The sequence below is a fragment of the Carcharhinus amblyrhynchos genome, chromosome 27, assembly GCF_965287045.1.
Source record: "Carcharhinus amblyrhynchos chromosome 27, sCarAmb.v2.hapA, whole genome shotgun sequence".
In the NCBI taxonomy this organism is placed as follows: domain Eukaryota; kingdom Metazoa; phylum Chordata; class Chondrichthyes; order Carcharhiniformes; family Carcharhinidae; genus Carcharhinus; species Carcharhinus amblyrhynchos.
This window is the reverse complement of record NC_137350.1, coordinates 29,518,979-29,539,746: the sequence shown is the minus strand read 5'-3', so window position 1 is coordinate 29,539,746 and position 20,768 is coordinate 29,518,979. Positions and strand designations below refer to the sequence as shown.

The window sequence follows — 20,768 nt, the reverse complement described above, 5'->3', positions numbered from 1 at the left end:
ATTCCTTTACGGTAAATGCCGAACTTATAAAACTTAATTAAAAGTGCAGAAGGTTCAAAATCTGATCACTTACCCTGTTTAATTCCTTTTCTTGTGGTTTATGATGCTAGTTTCAAGTATTTGAAGATTTAGCACTGGAAATATCCCTAACTTTCTCCAGATAACTTATCACACTCATTAGCCATGGTAAGATGTGAGCTTAGCAAGTCATTTTCACCAATACTACTTTTTATTGAAGTAATTCAGTACCAAAAGGATTCTCTGTAAAGTCTTAATCATTTAGCATCGAGATTTCTGGATAATAACTTCCATTGAGACTAATGACTGACTTCAGGGACGGTGTGATGTATTCAAGTTTGAGTGGCAAATTTTTAATTCATATTTTAGGTACTGATTGCTAGCAGCCCTGTGTTTCTATCAGTGAATCTTTGTTACTCCTTGTTGCCCAGTTAGGATTGCCAATTCAGTAGATGGAGTAAAGTAGTTTAATCTCTGATATGGGTATGAACCAGAAAAAATACTCCAGGTCAGACAGCAACAATGGAAAGAGAGAGAGAGCCAGAGCCAACAGTTGAGGTTGAGAGCCTTTCATCAGATCATATTGTTCACATTTGGTTTTCTTGGTCACATCTGCCGCCAGGAAAGGTCACCAATCTGAACCTTAACTCAAGTTTCTTTCTCCACCAAAACTGCTTGACTGGTGTATTTGCATTATTTTTAGTTTTTATTTGATTTCCAGTGTCCATGGTATTTTGCTTTCCTATGGGGATGAAACTGTGGCAAAAGTTTCTGGCTGTAAGGATTCTAACTTGACTAGACAGGGTAGATGCAGCGTGCACAGTCTGAGAATTTGGGGTAGACATTTAGGATGGAGATGAGGTGAGATGACATTTCTTCACCCAAAGAGTGGTGAGCCTGCGGAATTAGTTACCACAAAGTTGTTGATACCAAAACATTGGATGTATTCAAGAGGCAGCTGGATATAGCATTGGAGCAAATGAGATCAAAGTTTATGGGGAGAAAGCAGGATTAGGTTATAGAGTTGGACAATCAGCCATGATCGTAATGAATGGCAGAACAGGCTTGAAGGGCCAAATGGCCGCCTCCTGCTCCTGTTTTCTAAATTTCTATGTAATGAATGAAAGTTGGGCAGGTCTGATCAAATTCTAAGTGGGTTGTGGCACCGTAGCACAAAAGTATCCTTTTGCTGTTTGCTGGGAGAATCTAAAACCTTATGGGTGGGTGTGTGTGCCTGGAAATGTTGGTACCAACACAAAAACAGAAAATGCTGGAGAAATTCCATCTCTGTGGAGAGAGAATAGAGCCAACATTTTGAGTCTGGATTGCCCTTTGTCAGAGCTGAAGGCAAAGCAAATCATATTTGCACCAATGCTGTTCCACATTTTGGGACTAAGACATGTTAGGACAGTAGTTAGACATAACTTGCAAAAGCAGTTTACACACTTATTTTCAAAGAAGTGTTAGAAGCCATTACTAAAGATGTTATAGCAGGGCACTTGGAAAAATTTAAGGCAATCAGTCAGAGTCTCTGGAACTCACTTCCTCAAAAGGCACTGGAAGCGATCTTTTAATTTTTTTTACGGCGGATCTAGATAGATTCTTGATCAACTTAATCATTTATACCTGCAATTCTGTACTATTGGACTACCTTTCTGATTTGCAAAATGAAAGATAAGATTAAAGAATGCTGATAATTCTGGCATTAGTTTCAAACATGTTTAACAGAACAAGAAGCAAGAGGGAGAGCACAGAGAAATCCCAAAAAACTTGGCAACTAAAGTTGTTATGCATAAAATGGTTACACAGTAAGAAGTCTCACAGCACCAAGTTTATTTGATAGTAAACCCATGAGCTTTCGGGGTCTGCCTCTTTGTCAGGTGAGTGGAGTATTCTGGTCACAAACAGAGCATGTAAAGGCATACACAGTTTATAGAATACTGATTAGAATGCAAGTCTTTACAGCTAATTAATTCTTAAAGGTGCAGATAATGTGAGTGAAGATAGCATTAAGCATGGGTTAAAGAGATGTGTATTGTCTCCAGACAGGATAGTAAGTGAGATGTTGCAAGCCCAGGCAAGTCATGGGGGTTACAGATAGTGTGACATGAACCCAAGATCCTGGTTGAGGCCATCCTTGTGTGCGGAACTTGGCTATCAGTTTCTGCTCAGCGACTCTGCGCTGTTGTATGTCGTGAAGGCTGCCCTGGAGAACGTTTACCTGAAGATCAGAGGCTGAATGCTCATGACCTTTATATGCTCTGTTTGTGACCAGAACTCTCACCTGACAAAGGGGCAGACCCCAAAAGCTAGTGGGTTTACTATCAAATAAACTTGTTGGACTTTAACCTGGTGTTGTGAGACTTCTTATTGTGTTTACCCCAGTCCAACACTGGCATCTCCACATCATAAAATGGTTACAACAGAGAAGGAGGTCATTCAGCCCATTATCTCAATGCTACTCTCTGCAATGAGTAACTCAGCTAATCCCACTCCCCTGTCCTTTAGTTAATGTAGACTTATGGGCAGCATGGTGGCACAGTGGTTAGCACTGCTGCCTTACAGTGCCAGGGACCTGGATTTGATTCTGGCCTTGGGTGACTACCCGTCTCAATGGAGTTTGCATGTTCTGCCCATGTCAGCATAGGTTTCCTCTGGGTGCTCCAGTTTCCTCCCACAGTCCAAAACTAAGGGGGAAACTTATTTAAGGGGACACTGAATCCTATGTAGTGGCTGCTGAAGATCTCCAACAGCAGGAGTAGCTAGCTATACAGCATACAGTGAAGAAGGCCAGTCTTGAAAAGCAAACTGCTGATTGAACCTCAGAAGCAACCCCAACAGAATGTGGTAAAAGTTGCTGGGTTTTTATAGATCTTAAAGTCTGTGAGGTGTTGTGGAACAGATTGGGGAGAATTAGCTCAGTAGTTAAGATCGTTCAAATTGTCTAAAGTAGTGGTACTGTGTAAAGCCATCGTCTTATTGGAGAGCACCTTTTTAGTTCTATTTCTCTAAACATTTGCTTTACTACAAAATCATCATAATGAGTCGAGGATATAATTTATGTATTTCAAACCTCTCCTCATACTATACAAATTGCAGACACTGGATAGTTGTTTCAAGTTTCTGTTCTGGGATTTGAACAACCTATGTCCCATCAGCCATGCCCTTAACATTCTCAGACTGCTTTTTGTGGGAGTTTGCTCGCCGAATATTGGCAGGTGTGGTTTCTGTATTGAAACAGTGACTATACTTAAAAAAAAAACTTCATTAGCTGCAAAGCACTTTGAGAAATCTGAGCATATGGGATGCTGATTAAGTGTGTTGTTTTGGCTTAAGCGTGATGAGGGTTATACAGCTTATTTTCAAGTATTGAATTCAAAGTCGTGAGCGAAGATAAAATAATTGATCAGCATCCTCTAATCCGTTAACATAAATATAACATAAACTTGGGGGGCAGAGCGGGGGAGACATTGAGGTAATGTTCGTGGACTAGTAATCCAGAAGCCTGGGCTGTGGGGAAATAGATTGAAATTCCAACATGGCAGACTGATGGATTTTAAAATTAATAAATAAAATCTGGGAATTGAAAGCTGCTCTCAGTAATGGTGACTGCAAAATTATCATTGATTTACAGAATCATAGAATCCCTTAATGTAGAAGAGTCCATTCAGTTTGCACTGCGACTCTGACAAGAGTATTTTATGATATGGAGATGCTGGTGTTGGACTGGGGTAAGCACAGTAAGAAGTCTTACAACACCAGGTTAAAGTCCAATGGGTTTATTTGGCAGCACAAGCTTTCGGAGTCTCGCACCTTCATCAGGTGAGCAGGGACTTGTGTTCACAAACAGGGCATATACCACACAAACTCAATTTACAAGATAATAGTTGGAATGTGAGTCTTTACAGGTAATCAAGAGTATTTTACCCAGGCCATCTTTTCCCCCACTTTTTCCTGTCATCCCACACATGTACCGTGACTAATCCCATCTAACTCACACATCTTTGGACGTGCTAAATTACCCCTTAGTGTCCAACCTACACACACACTCAAGCACAGAATTGAAACTGGGTCCCCTAATGCTGTGAAATGCTAACTGCTGTGACATCCCTCTGGTTCACTATCTGCCAGCCTTAGCCAGTCTGGCCTACATGTGACTCTACTCTTAAGACTGGGTGGCACAGTACCAGAGATCTGGGTTCAATTCTCTATGGAGTCTGCATACTCTTCCCCCTATGTCTGTGTGGGTTTCCTTCTACAGTCCGAAAGATGTGCTGGCCATGCTAAATTCTCCGCGCTGGAGAATGGTGATGAGGGGATTTTCACAGTAAACTCATTACTGTGGGTGGCGCAGTAGCACAGTGGTTAGCCCTGCTGCTTCACAGCTCCAGGGACCTGGGTTCGATTCCAGGTGGGGTCACTGTGTGGAGTTTGCACATTCTCCTCATGTCTGCATGGGTTTCCTCCGGGTGCTCTGGTTTCCTCCCACAGTCCAAAGATGTGCAGGTTAGGTTGGCCATACTAAATTGGCTGTAGATGCATAGGTTAGAGGATTAGTGGGTAAAATGTGCCCAAATATGGGGGTAGGACATGGGTGGGATTGTGGTCAGTGCAGACTCAATGGGCCAAATGGCATCTTTCTGTACTGTAGGGTTTCGATGATTTCATTAGTGTAAGCCTGCTTGCGACTAATCTACTCTTAAGACTGGGTGGCACAGTACCAGAAATTTGCCCCACTGGGATTTGAACCCAGGTCTTCAGGCTCCCAGATCAGTACATTCTTCCTGCGCCACTGCCCCTGCCTGTGGGTGGTGCTGACCAGATAGAGACAAGTCTCTGGGCTATTGATCAGTCTGCACTCGATGAGCTGGGGCTGCGTTGGATGATGCTGCTGTTGATTGTGAGTGACTGGTGGCGCGGCCTAGTCGGGGGGGTTGTGCCCAGTCATCGTGCGGAGTGAGAGAGCCCGGTAAAGCCGCACAGAGAGCCCGGTGAAGCCCCCCCACCTCCCCCCCGGAGAGCCCGAGGCCGCAGCTTGAACCACCCCCACCTCCCCAGCCCAGAGCCCGGCCTTTCCCCAGCTGCCGCCGCCGCCGCCATGAAGGACACGGCCGGGAAGCACAAGCCCAAGGAGCCGGCCCCGGACAAGGCCAAGCTGGCTGCCGGGCCGCCGGCCCCCGATGTGGAGATGAAAGACGTGTCGGTCGAGCCCGAGAGCGAGCAACCGGAGAGCGGCGAGAAGAGTCAGAAAGAGCTGGACTTGATCACCCTGGAGGGTAAAATATCCCAAATAACCCACTTATACTGAGGGCTTAGGGGCAGAGAGATGGATAAAATATGCTGTAAAATATACACATTATAAACCCCCAAATATATAACCCACTTAATCAAGGGCTGAGGACAAGGAGCTGGATCACCCTGAGGTAGAATATACACCTTATAAACCCCAAAATATATAACCCAGTTAACCAGGGACTAGGGACAGAGAGCTGGATCGCTCTGAGGGTAAAATATCCCAAATAACCCAGTTAAAATGTGAGGGGTTAGGGGACAGAGAAGTATATCACCTTAGAAGGCTAAATATCTCAAATTGTAAACCCAAAATATATTACCCCATTAACGAGGGACTGACAGCAGATAACTGGATCACCCTGGAGAGTAAAATAACCCAGTTAAAACAGCGAGGGGTTGGGGGTAGAGAGCTATAATACTGTGAAAGGTAAAAGAGCCTCAAATAACAATGTCTAATAAACCCAATGTAAAATGACTCAGCTAGGCTATAGGGGCATTGGAAGTAGAGAGCTGGATCTTTTTGATTTGATTTATTATTGTTGATGTACTGGGATACAGTATTGTTTCTTGCTCACTATACAGACAAAGCATACCATTCATAGAGAAGGAAAGGGGAGGGTGCAGAATGTAGTGTTACAGTCATAGCTAAGGTGTAGAAAGATCAACTTAATGCAAGATACGTCCATTCAAAAATCTGGTGTCAGTAGGGAAGAAGCTGTTCTTGAATCAGTTGATCCATGATCTCAGACTTTCGTATCTTTTTCCTGATTGAAAAAGGTGGAAGAGAGAATGTCCTGGGTGCATGTAGTCCTTGATTATGCTGGCTGCTTTTCCGAGACAGTGGGAAGTGTAGACAGAGTCAATGGATGGGAGGCTGGTTTGCGTGATGGATCTGATCACCCTGGATGTTGGCACCAGTGCAGCTTAAACTCATTAAACTAAATGATTCCAGATAAATATTAGGTATTCCGGCAGAGAACTAAATCTGATAATCTTGAAGAATAAGTAACCACAAATCATAAACCTAACAATGCCAGTCTAAACAGAGTGGGACTGAGAGCTGATCTCATCACTCCGAAGGGTTAAATATGCACTAAGTACAAACCCCAGCCTGAAATATCCAGTTAAACAGTGGGGCTTGAGGACAGAGTGTGGCCACCCTACCCGTAAAATAGACCCTTACACAAGATTATCTTAGTGATAGTTAGGCTGGGATAATTCAACATTTAGTTAGTGGGGTTGTGAGGTGTATGCATCTGACCACATTGGAAGGTAAACAATATTACAGTTAGTGTAATGTAAAACACCAGCAATAAATGCTGACTTAGCCACCAAAGCCCACATATTAAATAAAAGCCCCACTGAAGTAAAATATCCCAGATAAATAGTGAGAGTTAGGGACAGAAAGCTGATCAGCTACCTGTAGTTCATCATCAACAATATAGACAGGTCATCATTCATAAGGCTCATCATCATGCATAACTTGAATGATACAAAAAATGTGGTAATAAAATGTGGAACTAGGGGCAGAAGTCTGGATGGATCTGATCCCCTCAGTATAAAATATTATTATTATGGGCAAAAAATTAATATAGACATCTAAAGTTTATATTAATAAGTTAGTGCCAGAGAACTGGGTGGTCTTACTTGGAGAAAATGGTACTTATCACACATACAAATGTTGGACTTATAGTGTAATGGTTAAGTTGCTGGAGAGTGACCTAGAGTTCAAATCCCGCCAAGGCAATTCAGTTAATTAAACAAATTTGAAATAAAAAAAAGCTAACATTATGGCAGCACAGTGGTTAGCACTGCTGCCTCAAAGCGCCAGGAACTTAGGTTCAATTCCGGTCTTGGGTCACTGACTGTGGGGCGTTTGCAAGTTCTCCCCATGTCTCCGTCGGTTTCCTCCCACAGTCCAAAAATGTGTAGGTTTGATTGATTGGCCATATTACATTGCCCCTCAGTGTCAGGGAGATTAGCAGGGTAAATACGTGGGCTGACGGGGATAGGGTCTGGGTGGGATTGTTGCAAGCTCAATGGGCTGAATGGCCTCTTTCTGCACTGTGGGGATTCTATGATCACTAATGGGGGGCATGAAACTACCAGATTATTGTAAAGACCCATCAAGTTCACTTATGTCCATTAGGGAAGGAAATCCGCCATTCTTACCTGGTTTGGCTTACATGGACCCTTAACAAGATGATTGACCCTTAACTGCCCTCTGATATGACCTACCATGACACTCAGTTGTAATCATAAAAAAAGGTTACTAATACCTTCCTAAAGAGTAATTGGGGATAGAACATAGAACATTACAGCGCAGAACAGGCCCTTCGGCCCACGATGTTGCGCCGACCAGTTACAAAAACAATGACCCACTAGCCTATACCAATCCCTTTTCGTCCATATGGTTAGTAAGTGCTGGCCTTGCCAGTGCTATCCATACCCTTTGAATGAGTGGTAGAAAAACACACTATAACCAACATTTAATTAATAAAAGTATCACCTGGAATGTCATGAATGAAAGTAGTAAGAATGTTTGCAGAGAAATGGTTCTGTTAACCCTGATGGGTAAAATGTCCACTATGAAATGTATAATTTTCCATAAATTCTGCTGCCTGTGTCATAATTCACGCCAGCTCTCATTCACCATCATCACTGCATTCACTGTCATACATTGGCCCCCTGTTAAGCAATGCCTTGATTTTAAAATTCTCACTTTTCCAATGCCTCCATGACTTCACCTTTCCCTATTACTGTAATCACCTCCAGTCCTACTAACCTCCAAGATATCTACACTTTAATTCTAGCCTTGAATAAATCTGGTTTGCAGTAGATCTATGGCGAGAGAGAGCACTGCACAGAATTTTTTAAAATATTATAGAACTGCGTTGTTTGTGGCAGTTAATCCTTTGCAAATTATCAGTCAGTAAACATTTATCAATTGCATCAAAATCAAAAGTCCACTGTGTGGATTGGCGCAGTTGTTGGTATCTTGATACCTGATGTTGGGAATGTCACTGGAATCCGAAGCTTATAGAGCGTAATCACAGACTCCCTACAGTGTAGAAGGAGGTCATTTAGTTCATTGGTTATGCACCGACTCTGACAGAGCATCTTAGTCACGTCGCGCCTCTGTCCTATTCCTGTAACCCTGCACGTTTATATGGCTAATTCCCCTAACCTCCACATCTTGGGACACTCGGGGACAATTTACCATGGCCAACTCACCTAACCTGCACCTCTTTAGACTGTGGGAAGAAATCGGAGCATCTGAAGGAAACCCACGCAGACACGAGGAGAATGTGCAAACTCCACATAGCCACCTAAGGCCAGAATTGAAACTGGGTCCCTGGCGCTGTGAGGCAACAGTGCTAACCACTGTGCCACCATGCCACCCAATTGTGTATATGTTCCACCTCTAACATAAATGAAATTATACTGCCTTTGTGCGCCATGGGAGAGGGCCTGGGTAAGATACTCAGAGAGTTGGTGCAGGCCTGGTGAGCTGAATGGCACTATAAGGATTCTATGATTTTATAACGGGTTTAAGAACAGAAAGTAGTAGCTGATGAAAACAAGAACAAACAAACTTGCATTTCCACAGCAAAGAAAAACAAAATACAGTGGATGCTGGAAATCTGAAATAAAAACAAAGCACTGGTAATATTCAAGAAGAACTTGAGTTCTGTTTTTATTGTATTTCCGTAGCGCCTTTCAGGATCTTGGGATGTTCTGACTTTACAGCCAATTAAATTCTTTTGAAATGTAGGTACTGTTGTAATGTAGCCAAAACATTTAAACTCAGCAAGGGCTCACAAAGTGCAGAAAGTGACCAAATCATTATTTTTGACTTATGTTGACCGAGGGATAACATAGAAACAAACTAGAAGCAGGAGTAGGCCATTCAGCCCTTCAAACCTGCTCCGCCATTCATTTTGATCATGGCTGATGTTGGATAGGACACTGAGAATTCCCCTACATAGTGCTTTGAAATCTTTACATTCATCTGAGAGAGCCTCGATTTAACATTTCATCCAAAGGCTGACTGTTTCAACAATTTTTAACAGGCATTGCTTTATTATTACCATTTGAGAAACCTTCCCCAATCCTGCACTGTGGTTAACACACACTATCTCAGTGGAGTAAGCTGGCTACCATTGTGTTGCTGCCATTTCAGCTGAAATTCTGAGGTTAAGCTGAAGTCCTTACAGCCACCTATTATTTCCTAATGCATATAAGTGAAACTGGATGTATTTTATTCAGAATTGCTTTCCAACAACTGATAACTAAAGTGGCCATTTGTAGCTTAACTGCTGATGTGCCCTATATGGCTGGAAGGAAATGTTCGTTCTCAAGGACAAGCACTTGTAATGATTTGTTACTAGTTCACAATCCAAATTCAAGAAGGATGGAAGTGCTCATCTTTTTACCCCTTTATTGTACATTGTGATACATTATACATAATAAGAGAGCAGGAAACTGGTCAACAGAGCTACATGACTTATTTTTAATGTCAATTCAATATTTCCTTCCACTTCAAAAATGTTCTTTTTAATTCATTCACGGGATTTAGGGGCAGGTGATGGTCAAATGTATTACCACTGGGCAGCACGGTGACTCTGGTTAGCACTGCTGCATCACTCTGCCAGGGACCTGGGTTCAATTCCAGCCTTAAGTGGCTGGCTGTGTGGTGTTTGCACCTTCTCATCATGTCTGCATAGGTTTCCTCCCACACTCCAAAGATGTGCAGGCTAAGTTGATTGCCTTTGCCAAATTGACCCCTCATGTCAGGGGGGATTAGCAGGACATTCGTGTGGGGTTACGGGAATAGAGCCTGGATGGGATCATGTCTGGTGCAGGCTCAATGGGCCGAATGGCCTGCTTCTGCGCCGTTGGGATTCTATGATGATTCTCTGTGGGCCTGACTGGCTAGGCTACCATTTATTGCCATCTCTGATTGCTCCTGAGAAGGTGATGATATCTTCTCGAACTGCAGCTGTTAATGAGGGAGTTCCAGGATTTTATCTGATGCAGTTCTCTAATTGAGCAGATTGTTGGTGACTGATTAAAAATGATATGTCAGAACAGCATGGTGAAAGGTGGATTTTTTTAATTGTTCAGTGGATGATGCTGCCCAGACCACATTTTTTGCCTTTTCTCACTAGCTGCCCTGAGAGGGTGATGAGCCACTGCCTTGAATCATTATGATTCCCATGCGAGTTTTAGATAAGGAATGACAGGCAAATGACCCACAATGTGCTAGAATTACAGCAGCATCAGCATTCAAACCTATTACTGCTTGGTATGTCTGCCTGCTAATTGTTTGCTTTGGAGTTGTTGTATTGCTGCCTTCCCTTTTATTTGGCTGTTTAGTTGTTCGGAAACTGAGCATGGATGTTGTGTTGGAAGTGGTAACTGCACTGTGAAACCTGCAGCTGTTTGCAACTGGTAATGTTATTCTGGGATTTTTGTATGGTAGCAGAGTATAATGATCTTGTGTGGCAATTCTATCGTTCAGAAACTTCTGATCTACCTATGCAATGTGCCAATTTAGATGGATATCTTTCAGAAAATAAGGTTTTGGAATATGCCATATGAGTAATTTGAGACGAGATGTGGTAAACCATAAAATGCCTACAGTGCAGAAAGAGGCCATTCAGTCCATTGAGTCCTCACAGACTCCAAAAGAGCTTCCCACCCAGGCCCTCGCCTCCACCCTATAATCTGGGGATAATTTTATGCACATACTAGTTTTTTGCAGTATCATGGCCAATCCGTCTAAACTGCACATCTTTAGACACTAAAGGGGAACTTAGCATGGCTAATCAACATCTTAGACTGTAGGAGGAAATCGGAGCATCCAGGGGAAACCCACATGGGAGAACGTACAAACACCATACAGACATTCACTCAAGGCCAGAATCAAACGTGAGTCCCTGGCACTGTCAGGCAGCAGTGCTAACCACTGTGCGACCGTGCTGCTCCAAATGGTAGTAAGCTTAGGGAAACAGCTGACTTTTGACCTTGGATCTTAAAGCTCCCCATGACTGAGGTTTCCTTCCCGTCATGTCTGGGTCTTTTGTACACTGCCGCTTAACGATGGAGGTTGTTCGCTGTGATTCATCAACAGTTCCATTCTCAGATGAACCGTGACCTTTTTGCATCCAGCAGATCCCACTTTGAATCATTCTGAGTTAGGTTGCTGTTTATAGGCAAGATCAAATTCTCTTAGTGAGTCAGTTGGGACGTTTCCTCTTCACCACCACCTCATGCAAATGCCTCATCTTTGTTGCAGGTTAACAAATTTGATAACTTCAGTTTTACACTTGCAATGGTGGCATTTGAATTCTCAATCTCTAGATGGTTATTCTAATACCCAGAACCATTGCATTGTATATCTATCTAATTTCTACCAATATGGTTGTTTGTACAAGATATGTGGAGGAAAAAAACTGGAAATAATCTGGTTCCCATCGATAACTTATTTAGTTATGTTATTGAGCTTTCAGTGTATAATTAAGAAAATGGACACCAAACCTAAGATGGTGACATCAGGAGGATTATATAAATCAGTTTTAAGGGGCCTTTGAGGTAGGGGTGAAACTGAGAGGTTTTGGGAGAGAATCTCTGAGATTGTCAGTCAGTTGAAAACATAGATGTCAAATGGTGGGGCAGAGGTATAGGAGGGGGCATAGGACTGTTTGTAGGCCCAGGTGAGCTTACAGAGTTTGCTGGCTGAGGTCAAGACCACAAAGGAATTTAGATTTGTGGATTAACATATTCAATTCAATTTATGTTTTAATGACAGTGTAAGCACAGGGCAGTTTTCTTGCGATTTCTAGAAACTTAGTTTAAAAATAGCCTTGTTTGGTGGCACCGTGGTAAACACTCCTGCACAATCCTGCAGCAGTGGTGGCACAGCACCAAGGGCCCAGATTCAATTCTGGCCTTGGGTGACAGTCTGCATGGAGTTTGCACGTTCCTGTCGTGTCTGCATGGGTTTCCTCTGGGTGCTCCAATTTCATCCCACACTCCAAAGATGTGCTAGTTCAGCAGATTGGCCATGCTAAATTGCCCCATAGTCTCGGGAGATTAGCAGGGTAAATACATGGTGTTATGGGGGTAGGGCCTGGGTGGGATTGTTGCTGGTGCAGACTCATTGGCTGAATGGCCTCTTTCTGCACTGTACCAATTCTGTGATTCCGTGATTAAGTGTTTTAGAATTCAGATATTCATGTAGGAGTAATTAATCCCATCCTTGTTACTTGATCCCACAGAGGTGTTTACTGCTGGTCTTCTGAAGGATACCTTCAAGTGTAACACATTGCATTCTGGGACACATCTGATGGCCAGCTAATAACATGCCTCTGGAATGACCAAGTATATTTTTCATTCCTAGGCTTGCAATAAAAATTACAAGAACTTGCCCTAGAAATGAATACTATCAGAGTGATTCCGTTTATGGTGGATGTAATCGATTGGAATTGATAGATTTTCAGAGCACACAGAGAGCATTGTGTATTGCAGAGACTAGTGAACATTTAAGGCTGTTGCTTCTCATGTTCTGTGAACACTGGGGAACTAAGTGAATTTTGATCCATGTAATCTGCCTGTATGGAATGTTCCCGAATATGGAACCCATGCTGCAGGAGTGGAGACTGAAGGAAAATTAGTTTTCTGCAATATCTGGCAGACCTGTGCAGTGTGTTAGATGCCCATAGAGTGGTTCATGGTGCTTATACACTGTTTTGCAACAATATGGGTGTTATCAACAAAGTGTGATGGGGGGAATGTTAAAAGAAGTAAACTTGATTCCTTTTTTAAGATTCTGTCTCCCTGTTGAAATATACAGAGGTGGAACTTTGCAAGATGCAGCCAAGTGTGGGTGAGTGATGTCCCAGGGGCTGTGGAGCTAGATAGTGGGAATCGAAGTAACTACATAAGGTCCTGAATTTACCCCAGTCCATCATGCAAACCAGCCTACCATCCATTGACTCTGTCTACACTTTCCACTGCCTCGGCAAAGGAGGCAGCATAATTAAGAATCCTACGCACCCCGGACATTCTCTGTTCCACCTTCTTCCATTGGGAAAGAGATATGAAAGCCTGAAGTCACGTACCAACCAACTCAAGAACAGCTTCTTCCCTGCTGCTGTCAGACTTTTGAATGAACCTACCTTGCAATAAGTTGATCTTTCTCTACTTTCTAGCTATGACTGTAACACTACGTTCTGCACCCACTCCTTTCCTCCTCTCTGTACGGTATGCTTTGTCTGCATAGTGCGCAAGAAACACTACTTTTCACTTCGTAATACATGTGACAATAATAAATCAAATCAAAATCAAGTCAAAACCACAAGAAAGCTAATGCGATTCCACGTAGTTGGAACAGATCACCTTCAAATGCTTGCTTTTTTTTCACAGATATCAAAGAACATGTAAAGCAGATTGAGAAAGCTGTGTCGAGCAAAGAGCCACGGTTTGTTCTGCGGGCTCTGCGAGCTCTTCCTCCAACCTGTCGCAGATTGAACCCCACCGTTCTTTACAAGGCCATCAATGGCTTTTTTGTGTCAAACACATCAATGCGGGATTTCCTGCTGGCTTTCCTTGAGGAGGTTGGTGTTGTGTGCTAAAAGTGGATGCTTTACTAGTTGTAAATGTGTGAATCAGAGGGGATTATTCAGTTGCACAAGGAATTCAACAAAAGTACCAGATGAATCAGGAGCAGAGGTTGGCCACTCGGCCCCTCGAACATGCTGTTCTTTAAAAAAAATGTAGTTGAGTATTCCGCATTTACATAAGAATTAGGAGCAGGAGTAGGCCATCTGGCCCCTCGAACTTGCTCCACCATTCAATAAGATCATGGCTGATCTTTTCGTGGACTCGGCTCCACTTAGCCACCAGCTCACCGCAACCCTTAATTCCTCATTCAAGGAGGTAACTTCAACTGCTTCATTGGGCAGGGAATTCCACAGATTCACAACCGTTTGTGTGAAAAGGTTTCTCCTCAACTCAGTCCTAAATCTGCTTCCCCTTATTTTGAGGCCATGCCCCCTAGTTCTAGTTTCGCCTGCCAGTGGAAACAACTTCCCTGCTTCTATCTTATCTATTCCCTCCATAATCTTGTATTTTTCTATAAGATCTCCCCATATTCTTCTGAATTCCAATGAGTATAGCCCCAGTCTACTCAGTCTGTCCTCATTAGCCAATCCTCTCAACTCTGGAATCAACCTAGTGAATCTCCTCTGCACCCCCTCAAGTGCCAGTATATCCTTTCTCAAGAAAGGATACAGGTACAGGTGTAAGTAAGCACACCTAAAGTGCCTCATCCTGGGCAGACAGCCTTCATGACCATGGTTTCATTCCTGCCAGATGGCTGAACTTCTGTTCAAACTCTGTTTTCTCTCCCTCCCTATCACTATATCTTTGATTCCCATAGAATCCTTACAGTGCAGAAGGAGGCCGTTCGGCCCATCAAGCCTGCGCTGACAACAATTCTACCCAGACCCTAATCCCCATAACCCCAAGTATTTAGCTTGCTAATCCCCCTGACACTAAGGGGCACTTTAGCATGGCCAGTCAGCCTAACCCATACATCGTTGGACTGTGGGAGGAAAGCAGAGCACTCGGAGGAAACCCACGCATACACGGGGAGAACGTGCAAGCTCCACACAGACAGTGACCCGTGGCCGGAATTGAACCCAGGTCCCTGGTACTGGGAGGCAGCAGTGCTAACCACTGTGCCACTGTCCATGGTGTCCAAAATGGAATCCTTAACTAGTTCACCTGAATTCCTTCTCAAAGAATCATCTGGGATTTGCCACTCTGTCTGCTTAGCATTGAAACCTAAATTTGACTTGTCAAGCTGTCTTGCATCAACCGGTCTGGACTATATTAACATTTGCAGCAATAATCTGCTTTTAGGATCTGCACAGGATGAATGAATGAATTAATTAATTAAACCCTCATTACTGATTATCAAAGACATGAATTAACAATTGTTTATTGACTTTAGAGTTATTGATGTAAAGATCAAAAGTATTAAACCAGCTAGTAGGATGAATTGATGGAATAAAGGAAGTTCAGTTATGTTGTGTAATTTCAGTATTAACTGCTGATTTTACAATTGAGATCAGTGGTCTGAAATTGATATGAGTACGACTAAATTAGGATTCAACTCCTTAGATATCAGATTGGTATATTTTTTATTTATTAGTCATAAATAGGCTTGCATTCACATTGCAATAAAGTTACTGTGAAAAATCCTTAGTCGCTACACTCCGACACTTGTTTGGATACACTGAGGGAATTAGTATGGCCGATGCACCTAATTAGCACGTCTTTCAGACTGTGGGAGGAAACCAGAGCACCCGGAGGAAACCCACGCAGACCCAAGGAGAACTTGCACCCTCCACGCAGACAGTGACCCAAGCTGCGAATTGAATCTGGGTCCCTGGCGTTGTGAGGCAGCAGTGTAATCACCGTGCCAGCCCTTAACACAGATCGCATAGCTAAACTACTGAATAAAATCCACATGCTCTTAGTTAGTAATGTTTCAAGAATTGATGCAATCATGTCTTTGTTAACCAGAGTAGGTGAAATACTCTTAGCTGTCAAATCATGATCAAGCAGGGGACGCGGCTAGCCCATTGCACTGGGGGTGTGCTGATGCCTGAGATTGTGGTTTCCCTCAGCTTGGGTAGAGTAAAGGATCAGGGTAGCCAGTGAGCTTAAACTGAGGCTTTACCTGATGCAATTTTTTAAAGCCACCTCGGCCTTTTGGCTAAGATGGAGCGTTAGATCAAGCCCTGGTGGGGATGCAATGCCTCATCCTGTCAGTTTGGATCTTGTTTGATCAAGCCCAAGGTGGGATGCAAAGTCTTGTCTTGTCAGGTTGGATCTGGTTTGTCCCTCGTGGGGACCATAGTCAGACTTGATTTGAATTGGCTTTTTCGATTAGAAATAAAGTACCGAAAAAATAGTGCTGCCTCACCTTTATCTGGAAGCTTGGTGTTCACATTCTGACACAGTAGAGTATTGTTAGATTCACCCGATAGGGTATGCTTCAGAAAAGCAGTACCACACAATGTGTTAAATCACCAAAAAGAGATTCAGGAGGCCTGCATAACCAGTATATTTGAAAATGATCAATTAAAAATAACTACACTGAAGACTGCATAACACATTACATGACGTGTATCATTCTTGTTTTAGCCCATGGATACAGAAGGAGATGTGCAGTTTCGCCCTCGAACGGGGAAGGCAGCCACGGTGCCTCTTTTACCTGAGGCAGAGGCCTATCTGCAGCTTTTACTAGTTATTTACTTGACAAACAACAAACGCTACACTGAGGTGAGTGAGATTCAGCTTCAAAGATAGTCATTCAGGAGAAACTTTTACGCTGCAGATCCTCAGACGAGCAGTGACATGAGTCCCACTAACTTGTAAATCACTTGAGGATTAGTTTTGTAATTTTATACCTTTTGTAACAGTTAAAGAAAATTTATACAGTGCCTTTTGCATACTCTAGATAACCCAAGTTCTTTCACAACCAACGAAATGCATTTGAAATGCTGTTACTGTTTCGTTGGGAAATGTGACAGCTGCTTTATACACATCATTAATGCAATACATAATCAAACAGTATGTTCAATAATAAGAAAATCAAAAATACAGGGAGCAGTTTTGGTCTCTTTGGCTAAGGACAGATATACTGGCATTGGAGGCAGTCCAGAGAAGGCCCACCAGGTTGATCCCGGGTATGGAAGGATTTTCATGTGAGGAGAAGCTGGGTAGGTTGGGCCTGTACTCACTGGAGTTAGAAAAATAGAGGCGACTTTATTGGATTTTCAGGGGGCTGACAGGGTAGATGCCAAGAGGTTGTTTCCCTTTGTGGGAGAGTCTAGGACCAGAGGACATAATCTCAGTGTAAGGGTCGCTCAATTAGGACAGAATAATTTCTTCTCTCTGAGAATAATGCATCTGTGGAATTCTTTACCGCAGCTGGCTGTAGAGGCTACTTAAGTATGTTCGTGGCTGAGATACAGATTTTTAATCAGTAAGAGAATCAATGGTTACGGGGATAAGCTGGGAAAGTGGAGTTGAGGATTATCACAAGCGATCAGTGATGACCTCATCGAATGATGGAGCAGACTTGATGGGTTGAACACCCTCCTTCTCCTATGTCTTATGATCTATGGGAAGACTCGCATTTCATGACCACTGGACATCTCAAAGCACCTTATAGCCAATGAAATAGTTGTTGCAGTGTAATCTCTGTAGTAACGTAGGAGCCAAAATGCTCTCAGCAAACTTCCATGTCCCTGAAATAATGACCAGATAAACTTTCTTCTTGTGATGGTGGTTGAGGGATACATAATGGCCATGACACCAGGGGTAACTCCCCTCCTCTTCTTTAAAACAGTGCCATGGGACCTTATACCTCAATCTGATCAGGCAGATGGAGCCTCAGTTCAATGTCTGAACTGAAAGACAACACTCCCTCAGCACCGAGGCGCTCCCCCAGTACTGCACTGGAATGTCCGTTTTGATTTTTCCTTTTGACTCAAACCCTTGAGTGAGGTTTGATCCTGGAACTTTGTGACTCAGAGGTGAGTTTGCTACCAACTGAGCCATGACTGTCATTTGTGATGGTTGATACTAGCCAGGCCAAGAGAACTTCCCTGACCTTTGATAGTGTAGTGCGATCACTTGAGCAGGTAGAACCTGGTAATAAAAATGCTGACCAAACCAGCGGCATCATCCTGTGAAGGAAATCTTTTTAAAATCCAGATTTTCTGAAGGCCTGCTGGATAAAGGCACTGCTGGTTTAGCGCTAAATCATAGATCTTAGATCAGAGAGCCCTTGGTTAGGTTCAAAGTCTTTGTTGAGTTAAATGTGGTAATTTCCACACAATGTGTGACCTCACTGCCCTCTGCCAGGAAATATTGTCCCTTGCTCTCTGCTGGAATGCATGTGTAGATTCAAGAGAAAACAATTTGCATTCATATAGCAACTTTAACGTGGTAATGTGGCCTCACAGGAGTGCTGAAACTGAGCTGCAATAAAGAAACTATTGAAACTGGACCAAAGGTTTGGTCAAAGAAACAACATTTAGGAGAGATGGGTGGAGAGGTTTAGGAAGGGAACCTACCTCAGCTTAGCCAGTTGAAGGCGTGGCCATCAATAGTGCATCAGTGAAAACGGGGATGCACAAGAGGCCAGAATTAGAAGAGCACGTTGATTTCAGTTCAGTTTTAGCTGTGATATCCACAGTGATTGAAGCTTGCCACTCCTGGCTATTCACTCTATCATTTAAAAAAATGCAGGCTTACAGGTGATACTGGAAGCTGTAATAGGGTTTAGCATCTTCAGAATAGAGTGGAAGTTGGCACTGAAGAAAATGCAATACTCACGGCCTTATCTTTTTTTTAATGCAGGCACAGAAATGCTCAGATGATCTGATGCAAAAGATCGCTGCTCAGAATCGCCGTGCTCTCGACCTGGTTGCGGCTAAGTGCTATTATTACCATGCTCGCGTTTATGAATTTCTAAATAAACTTGATGCAGTCAGAAGGTGAGAAAGTTGTTTCATTTTAGACTTTTAAAATATAACAATAATGAAAATGAAGGACAAAGATTGGTTTGAACTTAAAGTTTGGCAGTTAACTGGTGCATTCATTATGGTAATATTTCTACCAATCCGAGTCCACTTTCCCACCAATCAACACTCTTTTCTCATGAAGTGTAAATTGTTGTTCCCTTTACATTTGGTATTCTTGTGAATTATCCTGATAAGTGCATGTTGAAAAGCTTTGACAATGTCTTTTTTCAGCAGTGCTCAAGTTCTGTGCTACCAAATGACTATTTGAAAATGAAGGAATTGGTATATTGGGAGTTTGATATATCCTGATACTCTCCCATTGGCAAATGTTACCACATTCTATCCCAGATGATAGGTACTAAGCTACAGTGATGAGGACGATAAGACACAGGAGCAGAATTAGGCCACTCAGCCCATCGAGTCTGCTGTACCATTCAATCATGGCTGATATTTTTCTCATTCCAATTTTTCCTGCCTTTTCCCCATAATCCCTGATCCCGTTATTAATCAAGAATCTATCTATCTCAGTCTTAAAGACACTCAGTGACCTGAGCTCCACAGCCTTCTGCGCTAAGAGTTCTACAGTTTCACCACTCTCTGACTGAAGAAATTCCTCCTCATCTCCTGTTTTAAAAACGTGTTAAGTTTAATTCTTGTACGGTGTTTGCTGGTATTAATAGTGGGAATACCTCAACTGGAGCTCAGGTCACCAATAAGACAGAAAAATTTAGACATTGCCCCATTCCTGTTTGCTACCTGCTTAGAGTGCAAGAAGGTACATAGAATCATGGAAATTTCAGCTCAAAGCCATTTGAGTTATCACATATATGCTGGTTCCTCATCAGAGCCAGGTAATATAATTCTGCTTCCATGTGCCTTTTAATCAGAACCCCTAGAGATCAATGATTCTGAGGCCTGAGTATATTTACCCCTGCCATTTTCTTCTCCTTTGTTTTTCAAACTAAATCCCCGATTGTAAAAATAGTGGTTGAGAGATGTAGAGATGAGAGTAAACAAGCGTGGTGATGGATAAGCTTTGGAGTTTAAAACTCAGCTCAGACTCAAAAACTGAACACTAAGGTGTGTTTCTGTTGATAAGAGGTGAGGGATGAGTTAGTGGCTGAGGAGATAATTACGTGGCAGAGGCTGAAGATGATGGATATGCAGTTCCCTAAAAAAAAATTCATTAAGACTAAAATGTCCCCAAATGCTGGTAGACTTACTACAGAATTTGATGGTATTACTGCAGATTTTGACCTTGATGTGCTGCAGGATTTAGTGTTTAATTAAATGATCAATTTGCTTTCAGTAGCCGCTGTGTCATGAGCTAATAATCCTTTGTGAGATTAAAAAGCTCCTGACCTTCCATCCAGTTTCTTCTTGTGTTAATTCTAAACCCATATCCACTTGCCTTCCGTTCACAGACTGGGTGGGGGGGGGGGGATAATGTTTTTTAACAATTCATGTTCTCAATCCCCTTTTGCAATCTTGAACTTTTCTAACTGCTTCAACGATCTCTGTTCCAGGGAATTCAAACTGATTATTCATTAACTGTCTCCTAGGACAGCGTCCTCGTGAATCAAGCTTGCGTCCTTTCCTTTCCTTGGCTTGGATAACTTGAAAGAGAACCATTGTGTGGGGTGGGGGGTGTCAGGCAAGGTTCCAGGACTTTCACTTGTGGGGTGTGGGCCATCCCGAACTGCCCCTGAGAAGGTCATGGTAAGCAGCAATTAGGGATCGCCAATAAATGTTGGCCTTGCCAGTGCTGCCCACATCATGCCTATGAAATAATTCAGGAAAAGAGAGATGCATGTGTGTACTGTACTGTGACAGACAAGACTGGTATCT

The 20,768-nt window shown here is 42.8% G+C and overlaps 1 protein-coding gene across 1 annotated transcript in view; it reads left to right on the top strand.

The window, feature by feature from the left end:
• Positions 1 to 4,862: 4,862 nt before the first annotated feature.
• Positions 4,863 to 20,768, top strand: part of psmd3 (proteasome 26S subunit, non-ATPase 3) — a 30,588-nt gene continuing 14,682 nt past the window's right edge. Inside the window, exons 1-4 of the mRNA XM_080213602.1 lie at positions 4,863 to 5,294; positions 13,741 to 13,931; positions 16,531 to 16,668; positions 18,757 to 18,893. Coding sequence (XP_080069728.1) covers positions 5,117 to 5,294; positions 13,741 to 13,931; positions 16,531 to 16,668; positions 18,757 to 18,893 — 644 coding nt within the window. The 5' untranslated portion in view covers positions 4,863 to 5,116. The remainder of the gene's footprint in view (positions 5,295 to 13,740; positions 13,932 to 16,530; positions 16,669 to 18,756; positions 18,894 to 20,768) is intronic.